General features: G+C 38.1%; 2 protein-coding genes across 3 annotated transcripts; both read right to left on the bottom strand.

The window, feature by feature from the left end:
* Positions 1–1,831: 1,831 nt before the first annotated feature.
* On the bottom strand, positions 1,832–12,894 carry slc1a6 (solute carrier family 1 member 6). 2 transcript variants are annotated; one of them, XM_008406911.2, is made up of 12 exons: positions 12,716–12,894; positions 12,513–12,602; positions 8,463–8,729; positions 8,218–8,355; positions 7,846–8,053; positions 6,468–6,510; positions 6,241–6,369; positions 5,966–6,150; positions 5,581–5,814; positions 4,332–4,526; positions 2,950–3,084; positions 1,832–2,671 (listed from the first exon to the last, which is right to left on the bottom strand). In XM_008406911.2, exons 3-12 carry the CDS (start codon positions 8,683–8,685, stop codon positions 2,473–2,475), a joined length of 1,689 nt encoding a protein of 562 aa, XP_008405133.1. In that variant the 5' UTR covers positions 8,686–8,729; positions 12,513–12,602; positions 12,716–12,894; the 3' UTR covers positions 1,832–2,472. The 2 variants fall into 2 exon arrangements, with proteins under 2 accessions (XP_008405133.1, XP_008405131.1); XM_008406909.2 differs by lacking the exons at positions 12,513–12,602; positions 12,716–12,894 and adding an exon at positions 11,051–12,375.
* Positions 12,895–16,342: 3,448 nt separating this feature from the next.
* Positions 16,343–22,077, bottom strand: tax1bp3 (Tax1 (human T-cell leukemia virus type I) binding protein 3). Its single transcript, XM_008406913.2, has 4 exons — positions 21,815–22,077; positions 19,647–19,766; positions 17,738–17,815; positions 16,343–17,567 (listed from the first exon to the last, which is right to left on the bottom strand). Exons 1-4 carry the CDS (start codon positions 21,851–21,853, stop codon positions 17,418–17,420), a joined length of 387 nt encoding a protein of 128 aa, XP_008405135.1. The 5' UTR covers positions 21,854–22,077; the 3' UTR covers positions 16,343–17,417.
* Positions 22,078–22,530: the final 453 nt, after the last annotated feature.

The raw sequence follows: 22,530 nt of genomic DNA, 5'->3' as shown, positions 1-22,530 counted from the left end.
TGAAAAAATATATTTATGTTGACAAAAGCAGAATGAAAGTGTAAAAAAAAAAAAAAAAGTGCAAAACAAACATGGGAAGCAGAAGGATCTCATGTTTAACTAGAGACACAGGAGATGTATATGTTGGGTGGGTGATTATTTAAACCAGAACAGGTGAGAGTAATTAACTAATTAACAGCTGGGATGAAGGAGGTGAGAAAGGTTTCACAAATTGTATGTCATTCAGTGCAATTTCTGAATCTGGGTGGGCTGGACAAATCACATAAAAACTTTGTGACAACTAGTAATGTTAAGGGATGAGTATGAATCTAAACCAAAGAAAGAAAAGAAAAAGATTTGTTATCCAGAAAGGATTAATTTTATCCTTTGAAACATGAAATAAAGAACATGTTTCAGAAAACCAGGTGGTCAACTTACCCTTATTTCCTCCTGTTGCCATGGTGAATCATGTTTCTGACCTCCATCGATAAGGCTTATATATCCACTTTTGTTTCCGAGACATGACTATTGTCTCAATCTGCTTTTGTTTTGGAATCATAATTAATTTTTGTTGGTGGTGGTGGTTAGTTAGGGTGTTGTAGTTAAATAAATGTAGCGGAGCCCAGTGACAAAATATTAAATGTAGAGCTTTATTTCAACATCCCATGTTTCACAGTAACATAGAAGAGCAAATAGTATCTTAGGATAATATCCTCCACAAGGGGTAGCCACAATCACAATAATGAGAATTACAGTTCAGTTCCTGAGACATTTATTCATCACATTTTTCATACAACCTCCACAGAAACTTAGAGCTGCTCTTCCATATAAAACAATGTTTTGTTTGGTAACATCAAGCATCAGAACTAAGCCATATTTCTGAACAAACACTGCACAAAGTCAGAAAATCCTTAAAGTCACTGATAAATAAAAGCACTTGTTAATCACTAGTCACACCAGACTTAAAAGCTAATTTATATTTAAACTCTCAAATGCTTCACAATATGTCTTCACAGCACTCGTTCACAAACCAACAAGAGGAACAGTCAATTCAGATTTTTCAGTTTTCTTGTAACGATGTTACAAGGCTTGGTACAATTATAAAAAAACTACAAGAAAACAATCTTAGTCGCACAGTGCCGTGGATAGACAAAAATAAATAAAATAACAGCATTTAGCATTGTTGTAGCTAATTCTGTGAAATTACCGGGTCGCAATAGCACCAAATAAATATCTGATATCAAATAAACACCTCTAAGAAAACACTGTGTAAAATCATTTACCCCAAGTTACTACATTTAAATCCTTTTTCCTGATTTCACCTTTCAAGCAGTAAAGTACATCCAAAGATTTAATTAAACTGTAGGAAAGCTCACATAATTTTTACCCCATAAAGAAAAAAAAAAACCTCAGTAATTTCTATTTACAGCCTGATGAGCTAGAGTGCTTTTCAGGTGGTTTGTGAAACCTTGTAAAACTCCCAAAGAGAGGTAGTCAAGATGAAAATGACAAAAGAGGGAGTACACAAAATAAATTATATTTGTTTAAAATATTGGTCCTGTTAAAGAAGTGGCCTCACTGGAGGCTGGGATGTAATGCTAGTTGCAGAAAAAACAGTACATTTAACATAGCAAAATATCTTCATAGTGGATAAATAAAACGCTTGGAAGTGTGAAGGGTTCTGAACTTTATGTGGCCTAAATTTATTTTTATATTAATGTTGTAGGATACAATTAGCTTTTTTTTTTAAAGAGGGAGTGTTACATATTTTCAAAGTACATAGTGACATTTTATAGCACAATCAAGAAACTGTGTTACCTTTAGTTGTTATAAAAATGCTGTATTTATAAAATATAACAAAAGAAATTTGACTTTATAGTTTGACGCCTTGAAATTGGGCGTTTGTCTCTTTAAGAAGCTTCTGCTCTCTCTGACACTCCGCCCTCAGCACGTGATCATAACGATGCTTCTCCATAGTACGTTTAGCAACGCTGGAGATTGGAAGCTGTTCGCATGATGAGCTCAGCAGAGCTCAGCAATTCCTAATTGTCGCTGTCAGTAGACTGAAGGAGCAGAGTGGGGAAATTGTGACTGAGTTGTGCTCTGTAAGGGGGAAGTTCGACTTTGGGACTGCAGCTCCAAGAAGGAGCTTTGTGGAAATAGTTGGTGCATTGTGGGAGCTAGAGTTTAGGCAATCCAAATGACTGCCACAGGAGATTGAATGATTCCTCAAACATGCATGAAAGAAACAAAGCAACTCTCCAGATGTGTTTTAGATGAGGGAACAACATTATAACATGATGTAAAGCTCAAAAAGCTGATTTTACATACTACTCCCTCCCTTTAAGAATGCCTCATTTGTTGCAGAAGACGCAGCTTATTTAACCAATTCCAATTTAAGGTGTTCAAGAAAGTCCTCTATCTCAACGATTCTCACTTTCTTGCTGAAATGTTATTGATTTGTTAAGTCCTTTCAGGTGAAAACAAATTTCCTCACATCGTGGTCTCGTTGTTGAGGTGGTTCAGTGTGTCATTATCCTGGCAGATGAGCTGGTATGGCTTCTCATTCTCCTCTATCACAGAGTTTCGCAAGTCAGCATCTTGATTCTGCAGTTCTTCACGAGAAAGATATTCCACGATGCCGGCACCGAGCGAGTCGCCCAGCACGTTGGTGGTGGTGCGCAAACGATCCCTGCAGCGGAGACGGAGACAGAAGATGTTAGATGATAAGGAGGAGAAACTGGGGCACACCTGCAGGGGTTGATTATGCAAAGAACCATTTCAACCAGAAACATTGGTGTACACCAACTACAAATATCCTCACAGGCTCTCTAATCTGTTGCTCTGCATTATGTATCAATAACCTTTGTAGACGTGCAGCCTGTAGGCTCTCAGAAGCTCCACAATGACATTTAGGCTGCCTCAGTCCCAGACCAATCCCCGTCAAGCTGACATTTAGTGGGAACTCACAAGAACCAATCCACGGCGATGATCAGTGTAATGTCCTCTGTGGGCAGTCCCACCGATGTCAATACGATCACCATGGTCACCAGGCCAGCCTGAGGGATGCCTGCTGCTCCGATGCTGGCAGCCGTTGCTGTGATACTGAGTGGGTGGGATGGAGAGTGGAGACATTTAATAAAGAGAAACAAACAAACAGCACATGTGCAGTCATAGTGGGAGTAGTAGAGTGATGAAGCCAAACAAGGAACTATTACACTACCTACACTACAAACTGTGTTACGCTCCACATTTAACGTAACTTAATCAGAAGACACTGTTAATGCAATATGTTTTCAGAAAAGCTTAAACTAGAGCCATAAATCAGTTCCTCTAGGTAAGAAAGTCAAAGGACAAAGCAGGATTGGAAAAGAGAAAAGCCACTGTAATCCACATCTTTCCTTTTCAATTCATCTCATCTTCTAGTTCACATCAAAGATTTTCACCAAACCTCATCAACCTCTAATAAATCTCTACTCTAAAAACTTTTAATCAGCTATGCTTCAATAAATATTGTTATTCTGAGCAAAATTCCCTACTTTCCACGACAAAAACAAACAGAATGCTTCGATTACAAAAGCTTTGATGGATTACATTTTAAAAGTAAAATACATGCGTGACACAAAAAAGATGAGGTGCACGTCTGACAAATTTCAACCTGCAAACTCAGTTTCTCATTTCCGTATTAAACTCATCAACCGGTTTCAGATTAAACTTCACAAAATCTCTGATGTCTTTCTCATTTTTAGATTGATAAAATTATGCTAAGTGAAGTTATTTATAATTATTCACTGTAACAGTGATTTAAAAAATTTTTCTTGACAGAGCATAGAGCTCTGTTGAGTAAGATTAACTGTTAGTCTATGGTGATAAATTGTTGTTTTAGTGCAGTGTTGTGTTTGACTTATAAACTTCAATATGTTTTCCTCAACTACATAAAAGGCTGCCAAAACTACAGATTATTAAAAGTTATTAATAAGCAGATTGTATGGGATCCATTGGAAAGTGTCACATTATCCAAAGTCCCAAGATGGCACTGCAATATTTTTATTTGTAAGCATATTTTAGTGTTTGAAACCAAGAAATATGTATTAATTTTCAATAATTTGATGATGAAATGACAGTGGATATCCAAACGTAGAAAAATAAAAAATGATACAATGTATTGGTTCTGTTGTTGTATGAGCTTAACAGATGTGCTCACATTTATTTTTGAAGAAGCTTAAAATGTCTTTAATATAAACAGACAAATTGTACAAAAATGGTTAATCATTTAGGTAAAATATTAATCCTACTCTTGCATTCATTGTGCTTTAAATTCATTTATTAGTGATTAATGAAAACTTGCTAACCTGATGGTGAGAATCTGCCCAAAGTTTAGGTCCATGTCGTTGACTTGAGCGATAAAGATGGCCGCCACAGCCTCATAGAGCGCGGTGCCATCCATGTTGATGGTGGCACCCACGGGAAGGACGAAGCGAGTCACTCGTTTATCGACGTGGTTGTTTTCTTCAAGACATCGGAAAGTGATGGGCAGAGTAGCAGAACTGCAACAGAGTGGGAAAAAAAAAGACAAAAGACGTAGCGTCTGTGATCAGAGATCGGGTTGTGAAGATAATAATATTCACAACAATTTTATGCTCCTGAGATTTAGGGGTAGCCCCAACATGATTAAAGAGTGACTGCTAATTTCAACCTGGTGTGTAGCAGGTTGAAATTAGCTACATTTTGCAAATAGTGGGTCAGTGCTATGTTGAAGCCTTTGTCTCAATATAGCTTCATTAATACTTGAATGAAGCCTATTTCAACACATTAAATTTTATATGTTGATAAATGTAGGTGATGTCATGCATTTGGCAATATAATGTATGTGGTTAATCAAGATGTGTTCAAAGACTATCTGTGTCTAACTCCTGTCCTATAGGTGTTGTGTTCTGCATTTTAACGATGTATTGCTGTGCTAACGACGCTGAATTAAGTCACAACATGCTCTGAAGTCCTGCAAAGGACAGGTGGTTAATCATTTATTAGATTCAGGAGTTTTTTTACATCCAGATCTAAGGCGAACCGGTCATAAGGACTGACTTTGGATGTTACCGATCAAGGTGTGTGACAGTAGGATGGCAATAAAACTGCTGAACCCTGGAGATCAATGGAAAAAAAGTTTCTGTTAGAGTTTTCTGGCTGCAACTTGAAGTCAATGAATCAAAACTATTTTGTGGGAAGTTTAAACAAATGGATAGAAAATACATTTATTTTTGCAAAAACAGTCTGCTTTGGGCATTAGTGCTGTTGTCATTATGTGCACAAGCCAACATCTCTTTACATGCTGGATGCTCATCAGAACATTTCATTCTAAAATGGTCAGTAATGTGGCTATTCACTATGTCTGTTGAGCATTTTGGACAGTAAAATACAAAGCCTTTTTAATGAAATAGTGGTTTTTCCTTGACTTAGTTTTTGTTCACAATGAGTATGGAAACTCTTGACAGAAAAGAAGTCCCTACCCAAACTAGACAGAGGGACCCATTAGGTCCTGATGGGAAAGGGATGGAAGAGAGAAATAAGATCACTGAGAAATATTTTCATGGTGAAACTCACCTAGACGATGTCCCTAAAGCGGTGATAAGGGCCTGCAGCAGGCCACCGATGAAACTATAGGGATTCCTTCTGGTAACCAGAAAGTAGAGCAGCGGTAGGACGAAGAGTCCATGGATTAGAAGACCCACAATGACAGACACTGTGTACATCCCCAACTGACCACCCACTTCTGCCAGATCCTTCATCTCCACTATTTTCCCAGCAATCAGAAACAGGATTCCAACTGGAGCGTACCTGCAGAAGGAGATGATTCGGGAACAGTGTTTACTGTCACAAACAAACATGACAAAATGCAAGTGCAAGCTTCATTATCTATATAACAGTTTTACAAGTAAGTCAGAAAACCCATTTTGCCGAAAAAGCAGCAATTCTGGTAATTATTTACCAAATGATGACGGCTACCAGCCTCATTATGGCCTCGTTTAAGCAGTCAAAGAACTCTTTAAGAGCGTGCCCCTGCTCTTTCATGTTGCCAATGACCAGACCGAAGCACATGGAGAAGACGACCAGACCCAGAGCGTTCACGCCGGCCGAGGAACCAGACACAGGAACCGTTTCCTCCACTGTCTCCTGCAGATCACAACAGAAACAACACTTCGTAATCTAGGCGAAGGGCTTAATTCTAGGAAATAACAAGATGATGTATTGATTTGAATTCACCTGTATGGTGCGTTGCACCCTTGTGAGGTTTTCATTCAGAGGAGAGTCTGTTATGTTAAGCAAGTCGGTGAGGTTGAGAGTCACTGTCACGTTTCTTGTGGAAACAGTCTTCTTGTACACAGTTTTATGCTGCAAATAAACCCACAAGTGAAGTTATGGAAAGGAAGTGAATACTTCTGCATGGCACAGAAAGTGGCAGAAACTGGAAGGAAGTGAAACATATTTACCTGAATGAAGCACGCTTCCACCAGGTTGGGGGGAAACATGTTCCTAAGTGGACAGACAAAAACTCCAGATGAGTCAAAACTGGTTTGTTAGAACTGTATGAAATATCACAAATAGTCCTATAATAACACAATGATGTAGTACGGGGGATATAAATAGTGCACAGACCACTTGTTGAAACATCTGGTTTTTCGGACGTAAAAATGAAATCAACCTTCGGTGTGACGTATATCCTGTACATTTGAACTGAAAAAGAAACAACTCTGTTTGACGCTCAAAATAAAAAAAATTAAATGCTTCTATTGTTTAGTTGCATAATTGTGCACACCCATAAACTCACACTTTGTTAAAGAACCTTTTGATTCAATTCCAGCATTCAGTCTTGGTGGTTTCACACCTGTCAACAATTTTAGTGACTATTTAATTACGTTCAGCTGTGCTATTACGATTTTATTTGCATTTATATGTTTCTAGTTTGCAGAGAGATTACAGAGGATAAAAAGGATTTCGTTGGACATTAAATGCCAGTCAGAAGAAGAGCATAATTCACAGACCATATTCCTGTACCATGGCACAGAAAAATTTGAGACAAGGGACAGTTTCCAAAACTGGACATTTTTCCATATTTGAGAAGACAAGACAGAAAGTGGAGAAGGAACTGCCAAGAGACTGACAGCAACACTGAAAGAACTACAATAAATATGGTTCTGTTTTAGTTCTACATGTGTCGGTAATCCCTTCCTGTGTTTCCCAAATGTTTGGACGAAGGAGAGTGATTGCAAAACAAAAGCTTCTCTGAATCCACCATGAAGCCCAACTTTATGCTGACCATAGTTGCAAAAGACGTGCTTATCACAAAACATAAAAAAGCACCTCATCAAAAAAAAAAAGAGCACTAAATGTGAAACATGATGAGCATTATGATATGGTCATTATCAGGACTCTGGAGAACCTGAGAGAGAGCCATTCTGCTTTTATGCACCACAAATCCGCAACAAACTTCCAGAAAACTGCACAACAGCTGAAACACCGAGTTCCTTTAAATCTAGACTAAAAACCCTCCTGTTTATAATTGCTCTTGAACCAAAATAAATGAAACATTAACCAACAAATTTCATGTATAGTGATGGCACTTGGCAAAACGTAATGTTTCCATTGTTGCCTGTGTGTCCTATGACTTTGTATTTTTGTGTTTTAACGTTCTTTGAACTACCTGGTTGCTGAGATGTGTTGTACAAATACAATTGATTGATTCATAAGCAGCCAGCTCATTGCAGTTTTTTCATTTTCTAACCCTGGAGTTTTATTCCTTTTTCATGTAACTTTCCATGTGGCATTTTAGCCAAACACATTGATCTCACTAAACCAGTGGGTCCTCACCTGATGAGGTCCAGAAAAGCATCAGTAGCCTGAATGGATTCAATGTTTCCGCTTTTCACCGCAGGACTGTCCCTGCTGCCTTTCCCAGGACGGATGATCATGACAATCACGATGCCGATAAACACTGCGATCAGTGTGGTCACCATGTAGTAGACCACTGCGCGCAAACCCATCTTTCCCGATGCTCTCCTGTCCAACGAGGAGATACCTGAGACATTGAGAAATTGTTTGTGAAACTGCCAAATGTTGTTAACCCTAACCCTACTGGTATCATTACTTTATTTCTGTGATTTATGAGTAAAACATTTTCAGTAAATAAAGAGATGGGATTAAAGCACAGGGACTTTGTTTCTTTGCTCATCGTGAGCTAACCTGTGACCAGACTGGAGACAATCAGCGGCAGCACTAGCATCTTCAGCATCCTCATCAGGAGCTCCCCAGGAAAGGAAAAGTATTTTATCTCCCTCATGGACAGGTTATGGGGTCGTAGAGCAAAGCCTAGGATTACACCTGAACAGAAAGTAAACATTCCCACACATTCAAGCAAACAAATAAAGTCATTTGTACCCAAGTAACTGATAAGTCCTCCAACATAACATGACTTTATTCCCACTCACCCAGAACCACAGAAGCCACTGTGAACAAAACGAACAGGTTCCTCCTGAAGAAACCTTTGAGGCTTTTCTTGCTGATGGAGCCGATCCTCTGCCTCATGCTGCCTGCTCTCTTCTCCATGGCTCTGCGAAAACGCCTCCTGAGGTCAACTTTGTCCGGCAACGTTGGTCTTTCTGTGTCCTCGTTTAGAAAAAGGCTTGCACTGTTGGGTGGCTTCTCATTCATAATAAGCTCCAACACCTGGTCCAGCAGGCAGGTCTCGTGTGAAACTGAAAGAGGATTAAAAAGCAATATTTGTCGCTATTCCATGTTTTTTGTCTTGGATGGGTGAAGAAACCAAGAAGCAGATTTCAGCACCAGGCCAGTGCTGCGAATCAAAATTAAACGGTGACCAAAAATCTGACAAAAACATGTGAAACTCTGGAAGCTATTATACCATTGGCCTGTGCATTCCTGTTAATTAAAATAGCTTCATGGTCAGAATTCTCCACACTATAGCGTCATTTCTAAGCCAGCATGTCAAACTTGAATGCAATTAGAATTTAAACTACTTTAAATTCTATTTAAATTTAAAGTTATTTAAATAACTTTAAATAAGTAAGAGTTTACACATTATTATTGTGTAATAAGCTAAAAATGTTGCTACAAAATTGATGAAGCAGCAAAGAAAAACATACAGAAGAAGTAACAGGCAGCTCAACACAAGTCTCTTCTCACTTAAGCTAATGTGTTGTGTTCTGTTGCAGCTTGTCAAACAGTTTCTCCATTCAATTCTTACTTTACTTTGAAAGTACACAACTTTAGTTTTACACACTACAGAACTTGTTGTATATCTCACAAAAATTTAATACATTGTTTTAGCTGTGGAAAAAAAGAACAAAGAACTACAGTGTACACCTTGATTCTGTGGGTTTGCTAACTTTTACTGACACTGCAAAGCCTCAAGTCCAGTTTCCCAATTATAACTAAAGCAGGAAAAACTTCTTGTTTTGAAATTAGATAAGTAAAAAAAAAAAAAAATGCAAGTATCCTTTTTAAATGTCCTGAATGAAAAGTGCTGTCAGTGTTAAATTACTGAGCTTTCTTAAATCTTACCGTGTTTCTCTCTTTTCTTTGTGCGTGTAGTAACACGTGGCTGATAGTTTTACGTCTTCCTATGTGCCCCGGCTGCAGACCTGCTTCCTCTTAACACGTCCCCTTTTGCAAACAAACTAGACTTCCCGCGCTTTGACTCAGTGACGTATTCATGTGTTTATCTACGCCCTCAAGTCACACAGACATGACCTCCCTTTAACTGAACACCTCACAGCAGTAATTTCACATTTCTGCATCATTCTCACCCCATACATACATTTCTGGTGTTTTTTTTTGGGGGGGGGGGGTTTGCAACAATCTGCTCCTCTCTTCTTACCTTCCTTGTTGTCTAGCTGCTTAGACCACAGATGATTTAAAGTAATCTGTCATTCTTTACCCAGAGTTTGTTATAACGTGGCCCCTTTAAATAGGCTAATTTCTTCCCCTTCGATGTTATTTGGGTTTGATCAGGGATCATAATGTGACATATTTCACCTTACTCAACCCAAAGATGAGAATGAATGAAAATAGTTCAAAATACAAAATCTTGATAGATTATTACAGAGTCAAGTTAAATGAACCACTGATATGTGATGCATAAGTATATGTATGCAAAATATTTTAGGGATTTCTTGTAAAGCAGTAGCAGGTGGGAACAATGTATGACAACAAATGAGGGGATGAGATTTCAGGGATGACCCAGAACCAGTTCATATGCTGGCATCCTCTATCTTAAAAGCATTCTTTTTATTTCAAACTAAAAAATACATGTTGCTCCTGAATAAAAAAGGTGAAAGTAATAGGCTCCTTCTGATTGCACAGTTGAGAAGATACAACTGTAACAGAGCACATTCAGCTGCAAAAACATCATGCTATTAACATCCAGGCACAGCGAGCATCACTGTGTGTGTTCAACTATAAACTATCAACTTCAAAGCCACAACAAAGTTACAACCATAGTTATCGGACCACCGTCTTGGCTAACCCTTTTGCATAATGTCAAAGAAAATTCAGAAATGTACAGACAGTGCTGTGCTAGTTTTAAATCCCCCCTGTTTTAACAAAAGATTTCTTTGTCCAACTTTGTGGATCATGATTTAACAGAACCGTATGAAACACACCTGTTTAAATCAACAATGGTCATGCAGAATAAAACTGGTGTAAGCGTTGATGGTCGCTATTTTCTTTAAGCAACAATTCACACAAAAACATCAGATGTGTAAATTGTTATAGATTTCAAGAAAATTTATCCAAAAGCCACAAAAAACATCTGAACTTGCAGATAAGACAAAACACTAAAGAACGTTAACGCTGAACATTGAAGTAAAACATAAACACACACACCTATGCCTTGTTTCGTACAACTATAATATAAATTTAAGATTTATCCATGTAATACAAAGTACATGCTGCCTGTACAAGTAAATACACAACAGTTTCTGTAATTCATTAACAACATTGAGCAAATGCTCTTAATAAATATCCCTCTGCGACAGAAACAGGTGTAATTACTCACCACTCATGGTTACAGTCTTTGGGAGCAGTTAGATTAAAGTCAGGTGACGATCAGAACTGGACCAGCACACACTGCAATGACCTTAAGCTGTATTAGAGTGAGACGGTCCGGAGCAGAGCAGCACAATGATTACGGCTCTGCGCTGCGCTCATATACGGACAGACATGAAAAGACCTCTCCTATGGTCTGACCTTCTCACATTTCCACACATAAGCCTGGAAAACACACACACACACACACACACACACGCACACACAAAGGACAGTCCATCTTTCCCTTAATGCATTCAATAAAAGTCTATTTATTTCAGGAACTTTATCACTAAGTGAAACACACATTTATGTTAATTACACACAGATGGCAGTTCGGAAGACATTATTCCTGTAAAACATGATGTCTTCCTACTTATGTAAATTATTTTTAAATAGTCTTTATGCAGAATTTAACTTTTTTGAAGTATTTTCTAAAGCAGAGAAACTTGTCAAAACAAATGTAGGATGAGAAAAGTCTATTTATCAAGCTGTCTGTGCATTAAAGCTGCAGTATGTAACTTTTATATTAAAAAAATACACATATTCGTTGAAACTGTCAGTATTTTGTGACAGTGTGGAATGAAACAGATAATCTGGGAAAAGATCGAGTGCCTCTGACTTTTCAAAGTGCTCCCAGTGGTAACTGGAAACAACCAATCACAGCCAGGAGGCGGGACTTGGCACTGTCAATCACAATAAAATGTGGAGCTCCTCATCCCTCTTCGAATGCTAAGGCTAGATAGCATGGCCAAAGATGACGGTGCACGGTAAGTTATTGCTCACCATTAGCATATTTAGCAGCATTGATTGACAGTGCTAAGACCCTCCACCTTGCTCTGATTGGTTGTTTGTTGTCGGGAGCGGAGGAGGTGAAGGGAATTGGTCTTTTCCACATATTATCTTTTCCACATATTATCATAACATACTGTCACGACATGGTGATGGTATTAACAAATATGAAAATAATATATTCTTTATAAAAGTTACCTACTGCAGCTTTTAGCCAAAGTAGATGTCATCCCAACCTTATTTCTTTTTTACTCAGATCCATTTTTACTCAGAGCGAAAGAATGAAAGAGTATAAATATAAAATGCAGTCAGTGTGACAGCTGCAGTTTGTGAACTATAATTACAAAACTTTTGAGTTTATAATGGCGTTGTCATCATTTTTGACTTTTAGAGACCCAGAGATTCCTACATCTGAACAGGAAGTTAGAGAATGACAAATGAAATCTATTTCTTTGTCATCACTTATTTAAAAATGCTAATCCTTGATATCGACACAATAATATTTATTTTAAAATAAATGGATAGATAGATAGATAGATAGATAGATAGATAGATAGATAGATAGATAGATAGATAGATAGATAGATAGATAGATAGATAGATAGATAGATAGATAGATAGATAGATAGAAACTTATTTACCCTGTAAGAGTCTCTCCTTCCTTATGTCAGACTTTCATGACTTGTCTATTCTCTTCGTTTCAACTTCTCCTCCTTGCAGGTCTTCAGAACCTTTACAAAGTCAACACACAAAAATGTATTTCAAATATCATTTTTGACTCTATATTCTGTTGTCAGTTGAGCAAAAAAGATGAGAAGCTAATTAGAAACAAAGTCTCGCCCACCTATTCTTCAGAAACGATGCTCTCTCCATCATGTGTATCTCTCCATCTTCGCTCCACCGCTTGCTGCCGATAATGAAGCAGTGATGCCCACTCACACACTCTCCCCTCATCATCCGCACTGTAAACTCTACGATTTACAACGTAAACCGATGTAGCGCGTCGTGCTTTGTGAGGAGGCGCGTCTGGGATGTGCGTGTGGGTGGAGGAGAGGTTGATCATTTATTTGTATCCATAAAACCTGAATTTGAATGAGCCTCTTTGTTCTGGGATTAATGTAAATCTGACTAAATGACTCTTGTAGAACTTAAATAGCATAAATAACATTACTGTAATGTATGTGGGTCCTGGTGCTTGTAGACAGCACACAGGGGTTATTGCTATGACAACAAGCATGTGCTCAGTGCTGAACTCCAGGGAACTGGTTGTATCTGTTACCCTGCTGGCATCCAGCTGCCCAGCTCTCACGCCCACACATCACACTGGTCTTCACAAAACTCCATTAACATGCATGAACATGAAGTGTGAGGAGAAAGAAGCTCCTCAGCAGCCAGTCACGCTACACCGTGTATTATTCAGAGGGAAGTACAGTAAGCTAACACAGGAAAAAGAGACACACGACATGGAAAAATGTTTACCTTTTGCTTTCTGTGGCTTAAAATAAGGTTTTCTGTTGTATTTCAAATATCTCAGCAAACATTTTCACAATGCACAGAGCAGAGGGTTAAAGAATGAAACTAAACGAATAAATAACTCAGTAAACTTATCTCCATAAGATTCATTTAGTGGCTCCTCTGAAGCTCTTGAAGGGCCCAGGATTGTTATTACATGAATGCATATAGCTATGTTTTACTTTTCTTATTTCTTCAAAATGTCAAATTGTTCTACACCTACAACTGAGCGTCCATCATAGTGTATTTTTTTAAGACTGTTGTCAAGGCTTATTTGCAATAAATGTAGCCAGGTGTCTTCCCTGGGATGAGATGCATTGATCTGCAACAAGCGGGTCAAAATTACAAGCAAAACTGGGATGTGGAGGGATTTCAGAGAGGCAACGAAGAACGGCTTTCAATTGACTTTGATGAAGTTCTGGAAAACTGAGAGAGTGATCACAGCCCCAGACTGATGACTGTGGAGGATCTCCTGAATCCGGCCTCCACAGTCCCTGCTGTGGCAGCAGAATCCTGTTCTGTCACCGCAGGCTGATGAGGAAGCTAAAACGCTCCGCAAGGCTAGCGCAGCAGAAGTGACGGAGATTTCTCCTGAGATGTTGAACGCTCCAGAGATTGTTGGACTTTAATGGCTGACTAGACAAGGTTAAAGACAAACTGCAGTGGAGGTTCAAAGTATTAAGAAAGGAGCTCAGACTGCTGACGAATCAAATGAGGCCATCAGAAAGAAGCTGAACCGTTAACGGTGGTGCACAGCAACGGCTCACCAAAGGTGATGAAGAGCGTGAAGTTCATGGGAGTTCACAGACAGACCTTAACCTGATCAGAAAGCGTTGGGTCTCTGGTAAACAACAGTTTCTCTTCCCACGCAGGACAAGATTAAATCTTCTTCCTCCTCCCATCTTCACCTCCTTCCAAAGAGAACCAAGGCCAAAATGACCAACTGTGTGGTGCAGCAGCTGTCTCTCTACCCCAAATTTTAATACAACTCTGAATTAAAATATTGCATTCCATTACATTTTTTAAATCACATGAAGGTTATTTCAGCCATAAAAGCATAAAAGGGTGGAGGATTTTATTTGAAAATGGGAAATAATCCACATCTTTTTTTTAGAGCCTGACGTTTGGGTATTTTTAAGACCTCAACGTGTCTTGGCTAGATTTTAAGCATGCTTATGTTGTAAAGATAAAAACAATAGAATAAAAGGCTTTCAATAAATCTTATCCTTACTCTCAATAAAACAAAGTGTCATCAGTCTAATCTGCTCTTAATTATCAGGGCAAAAAACAGAGAGATGTCCACTGAATGCTCAAAAATCAACAAAGTTGTTTTTATTTCTGATGATCCTGTTCCAGTTTGGTGTAGGACCAAAGCGATAGAGGCAGACTGCATCGCCATGGAAACGCAATCATCATGCCATAATGTAGGAGGCATGGATCATGTATGAACCACGCTTGGTGCAATTACTAGCTCGCCCACAGAACAAAGACGTTTCTCAGTGTTTTCTTTGAGTTTAAATTGCCTTTCTCCGTCTTGCTCTGTTAATTACAAGTGATTTTTACAGAGCGCTAATTTAGAAATTTGCTTTAATTTAGTACATTGATAAAGTAACAAACCTATAAACAGATCAACCAAAATAAACATGATTATTGCACGTAATGCATGTTGATTAAATTACCTCAAACGGTGCGTCTTGTAATGAATTTAGATGCTCATTGCTTCCACTTGTAAACTGTCCATTAGTTACCCGGCAACATGCCACATGTGAGCGCCGCAGCATCATGAAGCTGCAAGTCTGAGCTTTGCCTCCTCAGATGTTTGTGCAGCCATGCTATTGTCTCTAAACAGTATGAAGGGCAGAGAAGTGGAATGAAGCATGCTTCCCCATCCCTGAAGCGCGCGCGCACACACACACCCACACACCCACACACACACGATGACGGATCGCTCATCAATTATTTCTCAAAGACAGGATTTTGGCTCAGCATCGCCCCAAGTCGACTCTCACCCAAGATGTGGCAGGTGTTACTTTACGACTACAAACATGTAGCAGAGTTAATTCTGTCCTCAGAAAACAAACACCACTGATCAGATTTTTAATAATTACCGATTGAACCCGAGTCAAAACAACAGGCATTCAATTAAGTCTTACTTGGGGTTTCACGATAACTTCTACGGCTTCGTTTGGAATAGATTTCCAATATTTAGGAGATGAAAGTGCAAAAAAGCTCTGTACATCAAAAAGCCACAGGATAAACAGAAAGGTCAGAGCATAGATCGTTCCGCTTTGAAATGTCACCTGATTATTCAGACCTGGGACCATAAAAATACTCGAGAGGCAAAAACTATACATCATGTTAAATTTGTGTGTTAATATCCCAAAAGTGGAAAAAATACATCAGGGTTGTGCAACGTCATGAGTGGTAGTCTGGAGAAAAACAAAACAAAACAAAACAAAAAAAGAAAAACATTGATGAGAAATGTCGTCTTAATTTACCTTGTTAATCCCTCAAGAAAGTTATCTTCTTCACAGAAATTAGAAATAAAACCTCTGCAATCGCTCAATGTAGTGAATTGATGTGTAAAGTGAGAAAAGTAAAACAAAAACATTTAGCCTCGGATTCAATTTAGTCTTAAACTGGAAGGTTTAGAGTGAACACTTTAAAGACTTCAAACTTGTACTCCAACTTAATTATTTCAAATAAATTTTTATTACATAAAATCAAACATCCCAGTGAAAAAAAAGGCACACATGCCTGCATTTTAATCAAAAGCAGAACAAAAAAAACAAGAACATTGTCACTCAGGCATAAATGATTAGTGAATATAATCCATAATTTGTGTTTTAATGCTAAACTAAATAATAATTAGTAAAAGAATTAAATCTGAACATTATTTTCTGTCAACTGTGATGTTTAACCTAGAAAACACAAACAAAAGAGAAAATTGGAAACACAGTTTGTTTTAGGTGCTAGTTTAATATATTGAACTTGTTTTTGCGTTTAAAAACATTTCTTGATTTGATTTTAGCTGTACAAAGCCAGTTTCAGTGGGAAACATTTCTGATAAAACACATAGTTCATTCTTAGAGCAGGGGGACTAAAGTCCCCGGTTTGATTCCCGTTGCATGTGTTCCCCTTCTCTCTCTGCACTTTTTCCTGTCCAGAAACTAATGAATAAAAATATGAGAACGATTCTCAATTCTTAACCTGATAAATGTCAAGGCAGATGGAAAATGTATACAATAAATTACTGAAAAACCATGACTGGTGCCATCCAAATATATATGTATTAAAAATACTGTTTGTGTAAACAACTCGTTTTAGATTTTCAGTCTCTTTAATCAGATGTAAAAAGTTTATCGACTCAAAGCAAGAAAATGACCAGTAAATAATAATAAACCATGATACTTACACAGCATACTCTATCAGTTAAAAGGGGAAAAAAATATCATAAATCCTGCATTTTGGCTTTAACTTTGGCGTTTATTCTGGATAGCAGAATATTGGTTCTTTGCTTTAGATAAGAGGAAAACTGATCGTTAAGTGTGATCAATACGATTTAGTTGCAGTATCCGGTATCTGAATGCTACCGAGATTAATTTAACAAACATCAGCTAAATCAACATGAAGGAATCATTTTGTTTAACACTCATCAACACAATCAACATTTCTTTGTATTTGTTCTGCCAGTGGTCAAAAGTTACAAAAGGTAAACCTGGAATTACATTCGTGTGCTGTAGTGTGAAGATCAAACTCACTTCACTGTTCAGGTGATTTCATTACTGAGCTACAAAAAGTAGGAATAGATCTTAAAGGGAAAGCTAATAAGTTTATAGCAATTGGGATTACACTCGAGCCTCAGATAACTCAATAAGTCTCCAAACGTTAAATGGATGGACTTGAATCTGTTTTGTTTTCTTTGCATTGATGTAGCTTTACGGGCCACAGGGCAGCTGCATTTGGAGACGTCTGCAGCGTTTGTAAAAACTACCCGGTCCTTTGCTGTCCTCGCATTGGTCTGTGCAGGCAGATCACTGTCTGGGATGACTCCCCTTTGAATGTTTAACCGCTTCTTCCAGGGACTTCCTGGTTATCAGTAGCCTGACCACGTCTTCCCTCTTCTTTGTCAGCTTTTTACGAGCCTGGTCGTGAGTCACCATGGTCATATCCCAGCCGTTCACCTGGCAGGAAGGAAGGAGGACAGTCTTTTCAAGGTCCAGTCCAGGATAAGCAATAAAACTTGCAGCTTTAAAAAAAAAATGTTTTAACAACTCTCTACTCGCATTTTAAAGTGCCAAACAGCGCCATCTTGTGGCTTTTGCATCCAATGACGAGAGTTGCTACTACCCACCTGCATGATTTTGTCTCCTATCCTCAACCCTGCAACTTCTGCTGGTCCTCCTGGAGTTATCCTGGTCACATAGATTCCCTGCAGACCACACACTTCTTTTACACACAGTGCTACATACAGTTTATGTTTTCTCTTCTATTTGTGTACTAAGGTTTTTGAGAATTTACTCAAATGACGTAGTGCATTTTAAATACTGAAATAACTGGACCAGCTCATGTGATATTTACTCTTGCTTTACTTTCAGTTCACAATCGCTCTTCTAAAATAAAATTAATGTCTCACATTTCTCTTCCACACCAACTGAAAAGCAGAGATTGTTGAGATAATCAAGTTTTCTCTGACATATCATTACTGTGTATAACCCGACTTCACTGAGTACTTCTGCTCAGCGAGCTGAAAGACAAATTTAACTGTTTGAAAATATTTCCAGTTGCACAAAAACATGGTGCATGCATTGAAATTACATTTATCCATCAATAACGTCTGATTTATTTATTTTTATTATCTGTTAATCACAATAAAAACATCATCATCCAAATCAGAATCTTTTTAATCTTCCAGCCAGCAGCCAGATGATTTCTGGTTGATTATTTGGACAAAATCAGTTAAAAAAGGTGCAATGACAACAAAAACACAACCAAAGATGCAATAAATTCATTTAATCTCTTGCACCGTTTTTATCTCTTCTCTTTGTAGCACAAACATACTTCTACCATAATTATGCATGTTATTTTGTTGGGTTTCTAAAAAAGGATCTGAAGTCCTCTCACTTGTTGACTCGCAACACATAAACTGATTTCGGGAAGCAACGTTTTAGATTCCTAAAATAAGGAATAGACATCTTTTCAGCTTTGAGCAGAAACAGATACATGTTTGATTATAAGTTTTGTTTAATGAATCTGAGGTATTTTTACTCAAGGTTTTTGTGGTGTGATAATCTTTTATTAGCTCTGTTTTCTAAGCAAAATATCAACTAGATGTTCAATTATATGATTTATTGGGCGTCTGTAAACAGGATCTAAACAACACCGGGAAATAATTAAGATCAACTCTGTTTTAGTGCTCAGCATCCGTCATATTCAATTCTAACATTGCACCTCAGTTATGTGTGCAGAAATCACTGGAAAAGGATAAAGTCCTCTGCCCTGAATTTCGGCCATTTTTCTTAGCAACAATGTTCTTCAGAAACTCGTTTCTTCTTCAGATTGTGTTGCAACCTTGTGGTGTCATAGTTGGGTAAGTTATTGTTTATTCACTATCTGCTAGTGAACCTGAGCTGCACATTTACCCTGCAGTGGTAAATGTGCACCACTGTACTGAATTTGTGGTAAGACTCGAAACGTTATGCGTATGAATGCGACACATTCAATGTGACAATGAACAAATGTTTCAGACTCCAGATGTGAACAGCTGGTAAAGGCTAAAAGACTCATAGCTGTAATTGCTCCAAGGTTGGTTCTTTTGTTTTGTTTTACAAAGCACCGCAGGTACAGACACTTTAGTTTAAAATACAGACAGAAACTTCCAAGAGCCGCAGCCGACTGCGAGTTAAAGTTATCATTCATTGGTAATAGGATAAGTGGAAGCACATGACTTGTTCTCAAACACTTCCACCAGCTTAGAGAGTTTATGCAATAATCAGGTTGTACATGAGTCTGCATAAACCTGCAGTACGTATTTCCATTACTCATGTATTTGGGTCTGGCTTGTTCTCGCATGAGGCCATGAATAATACGTTCAGGCCTGTTCTTTACTTACAGCTCACCGGTATATGCCGAGTTAATTAATTTCTTGCCTTTTCTGTTCCTCTGTAGCATAAAATAATATGCGTCTTAGTTTGACTCAAGGTTAAAAAGCCATTAGAAGAAACAGACAGTAGATATGAGTGCTTAGATGTTTGTTTTCTGACCTTATCTGACTTGTCCTCAGAGAAGGGGTTCTGCCCGGGGTCCTGGTCGATACCGCCTCCGATGCTGAAGCCCAGAATCAGGTTTTCTCCTTCGCGCAGCTTCTGGATTTCAATTCTTTGCTGTTAGAAAACAACCAAACAAAATCAGATTTTAAGCAAAACACTCAGTATAAGCTACCGACTTACACATATGAAATCTTCTCGAGTGATCTGGCATCGTTGCCCAACTGAGTCATTACTGGGCTGTTCAGACATGAGGCTAGCATAAATCAGGACAAATTGCAGCTGTGCCAGTTTTTTTTCCTGCTACTACAAAGAAATTGTTGTGCAAAATAAAACTTGTTGCTAATTAAAGCATTTAAAATTCCTACACCATCAAGGGAGCATCTTCACAACATAAGAGTTGATTATGAGGGACATTTTCTGCCAACTCAAGCCAAAAAAAAAAAAAAAGATGGAAACATTAATAAGCATTAATAAGTTCCCTGTACAGTGACAACCAGCTGCAGACGGATGGACGGGTCTGACTCCAGAGCTCCTCCAACACAAAGGCCGCCTGTGTGTGCGGTGATGAATAACCGCAGAGTCTCTCTAATACAATGAAGTCTAGAGATGACTTCACTGATGCTGTCGATCAGCCAATGAGTCAGGATTTCCAGATAAAAAGCTTCTCCCTTTCAGAGCCTTGCAACCACGGGCAACAACAGCAAATAGAAGAAAACATGTAATTGCAGAAGGAAAGACAGATATGTGTTGCAACTTATAAATTGGAAATGGTGACCAGAAGACGGCAACACACCTGAACAACTAGAACTGTGGAGAAAAAAAAAGGCTGGACAACAATGTATGTTTATCTTGTCATCATGCACAATGAGCAGGATGGTAACGGAAAGAAAAGCTTCAAAACTAACAGTACAAAGCTGCAGCAGGAGGTGATTTGGGACAAAAGTATGAATAACTAAAATTAGAAGTTATTGTCTGGACCACTGGTTGGTTGTTCAGCAAGCAAGACTAAAACATTTAGTTTTCTAAACTCTTCTGGGGCTCTAGTTGAAACTGGTCAGATGAACCTCAGATCAAACCTGCCAGAAAACTAAAAAAAAGACCAGATCACTGCAAGATTGTTGAGCAGGAACAATTAACAGACACCAAGCCTATAAAAAAATCAAAGAGATGAGCTCAGGAAAAGCTGAAAGAGAATACAGAGACAAACAGGAATTTGCTTAAAAGAAAAAGAAAAAGAAAACTTGTTACATTTGAATTGGAATGTGAAGAAAAATGAATTCAATAAAAAAATAAAAATAAAAAAAACCTTCCATCGGTCTTAAAAAAACAACCAGAAAATCTATGGTATTATCATATAAATATCAGAGGCTGAGGCTGGCTCGTTGTCCTCCAGCGACAGGTTCTTGGTTCTCCGGGTACTCCCAATAACTCGCCCAATAACTGCTGGAAATAGGCACCAGCCCCCCCACAGCCCTGCAAGGGTAAAAACTGTGGATCGATGGATATCAAATAATAATTAAAGGCTTTTTTGTTTTACAAAGAAGTAGTTAAATACGTGATATGACAAATATGACAAAGATTGTAATTATTTTTTCCAGTTCTCGAGTCATTTCATCACATTAATGTTATGAAAAAAGGGGACATAAAAGTAAGTCGGTAAATTAACCACAGAGAGAACCACTATAGTGAATGGTTCATGGTGATCTTCCTAGTTTGCGATACAATCAAAATAAAGCCAGAAATGTAAAAATAACGGATAAAAATACTACAGATAAAACAAATACTGTTGTGTTGCGTTCACGGACCAGGAAGAACTCACACACCTAGGGGGTGACGCCCCTGACAGGACATTTTCATACTGTGTGAAAGTAACAACTGTAAAAAAAAAAAAAAAATAGACTGTTAAAAATAAAAATCAACTAACATCTTAGATTATTCAAATTATCTGGCTAAATGTAATACTTAAACTGAAACAAATGTTCTCATTTTCACTAAACAAAGAAAATACTAACACAGTAATCAAGAACATCCGTATGATAGTTAATTAGCGCTTATGTTTGAACATATCTACTTAGTTTAATCCCCGATTAACGACAATTTTGGCCAAGAAGATGAACAATAGCATCCAGTTCAATGAAACACAGTCGCTGTCCTAAACTTACCACAACTGCAGTCACTGGTTGACCGGGGACAAACGACATCGTTTAGCTGTGATTTAACAAAAACAAAAACCAAAACAAAAAAAAAAACGAGCCGAGGAATGTTTAACAAAAGCTTTCGTAAAAGTTTTTAAAATAGGTTTTTAGTGGAGAAACAACTTCCCATGAGTTACTAGTAGGCTGATCCCGAGCTGAAAACCAGCGTCTTCCCAGATGACGTAATCTCGCCTCCCAGCAAACTCAGATGTGCGTGTTTCATTCACCCGGGCAGCTAGGGAGAGCGGTGTTAAATGGCTTGGCCGCTGCCTTTTTACCTCCAGACATTCCCTGCCGCGTCAGAGAGAGAGGACTGATTAATGTCCTTAAACGGACAGCAGGGCTGAGCCTCTAAAAACGAAACCATACTCCTTTAAGGCACAAAATCAGTCGTCTAAAGTGCTGCTTTTGACTATAATATGAAGTAATACTATGACCAAGTTATAGTATTATTATTGTTAACATAATAACTACTATTGCTCAAAAAGTCAGCATAACTCCCTGTGGATCACATGCTATGAAACTGGTTTAATAATCACACAATATGTGTCTTAATTTAACTTTTAATAAGCACATGTCATACAGACACTAATAATTGTATAATTTTTCTTACTATATATATTATATTAACTAAATATTATTACTGTATAATTTTCCTTACTATAAAAACACTCTTCCCCAGA

The sequence above is a fragment of the Poecilia reticulata genome, linkage group LG4 (genome assembly GCF_000633615.1).
Source record: "Poecilia reticulata strain Guanapo linkage group LG4, Guppy_female_1.0+MT, whole genome shotgun sequence".
Taxonomy (NCBI): domain Eukaryota; kingdom Metazoa; phylum Chordata; class Actinopteri; order Cyprinodontiformes; family Poeciliidae; genus Poecilia; species Poecilia reticulata.
This window is presented reverse-complemented; position numbering and strand designations above follow the sequence as displayed.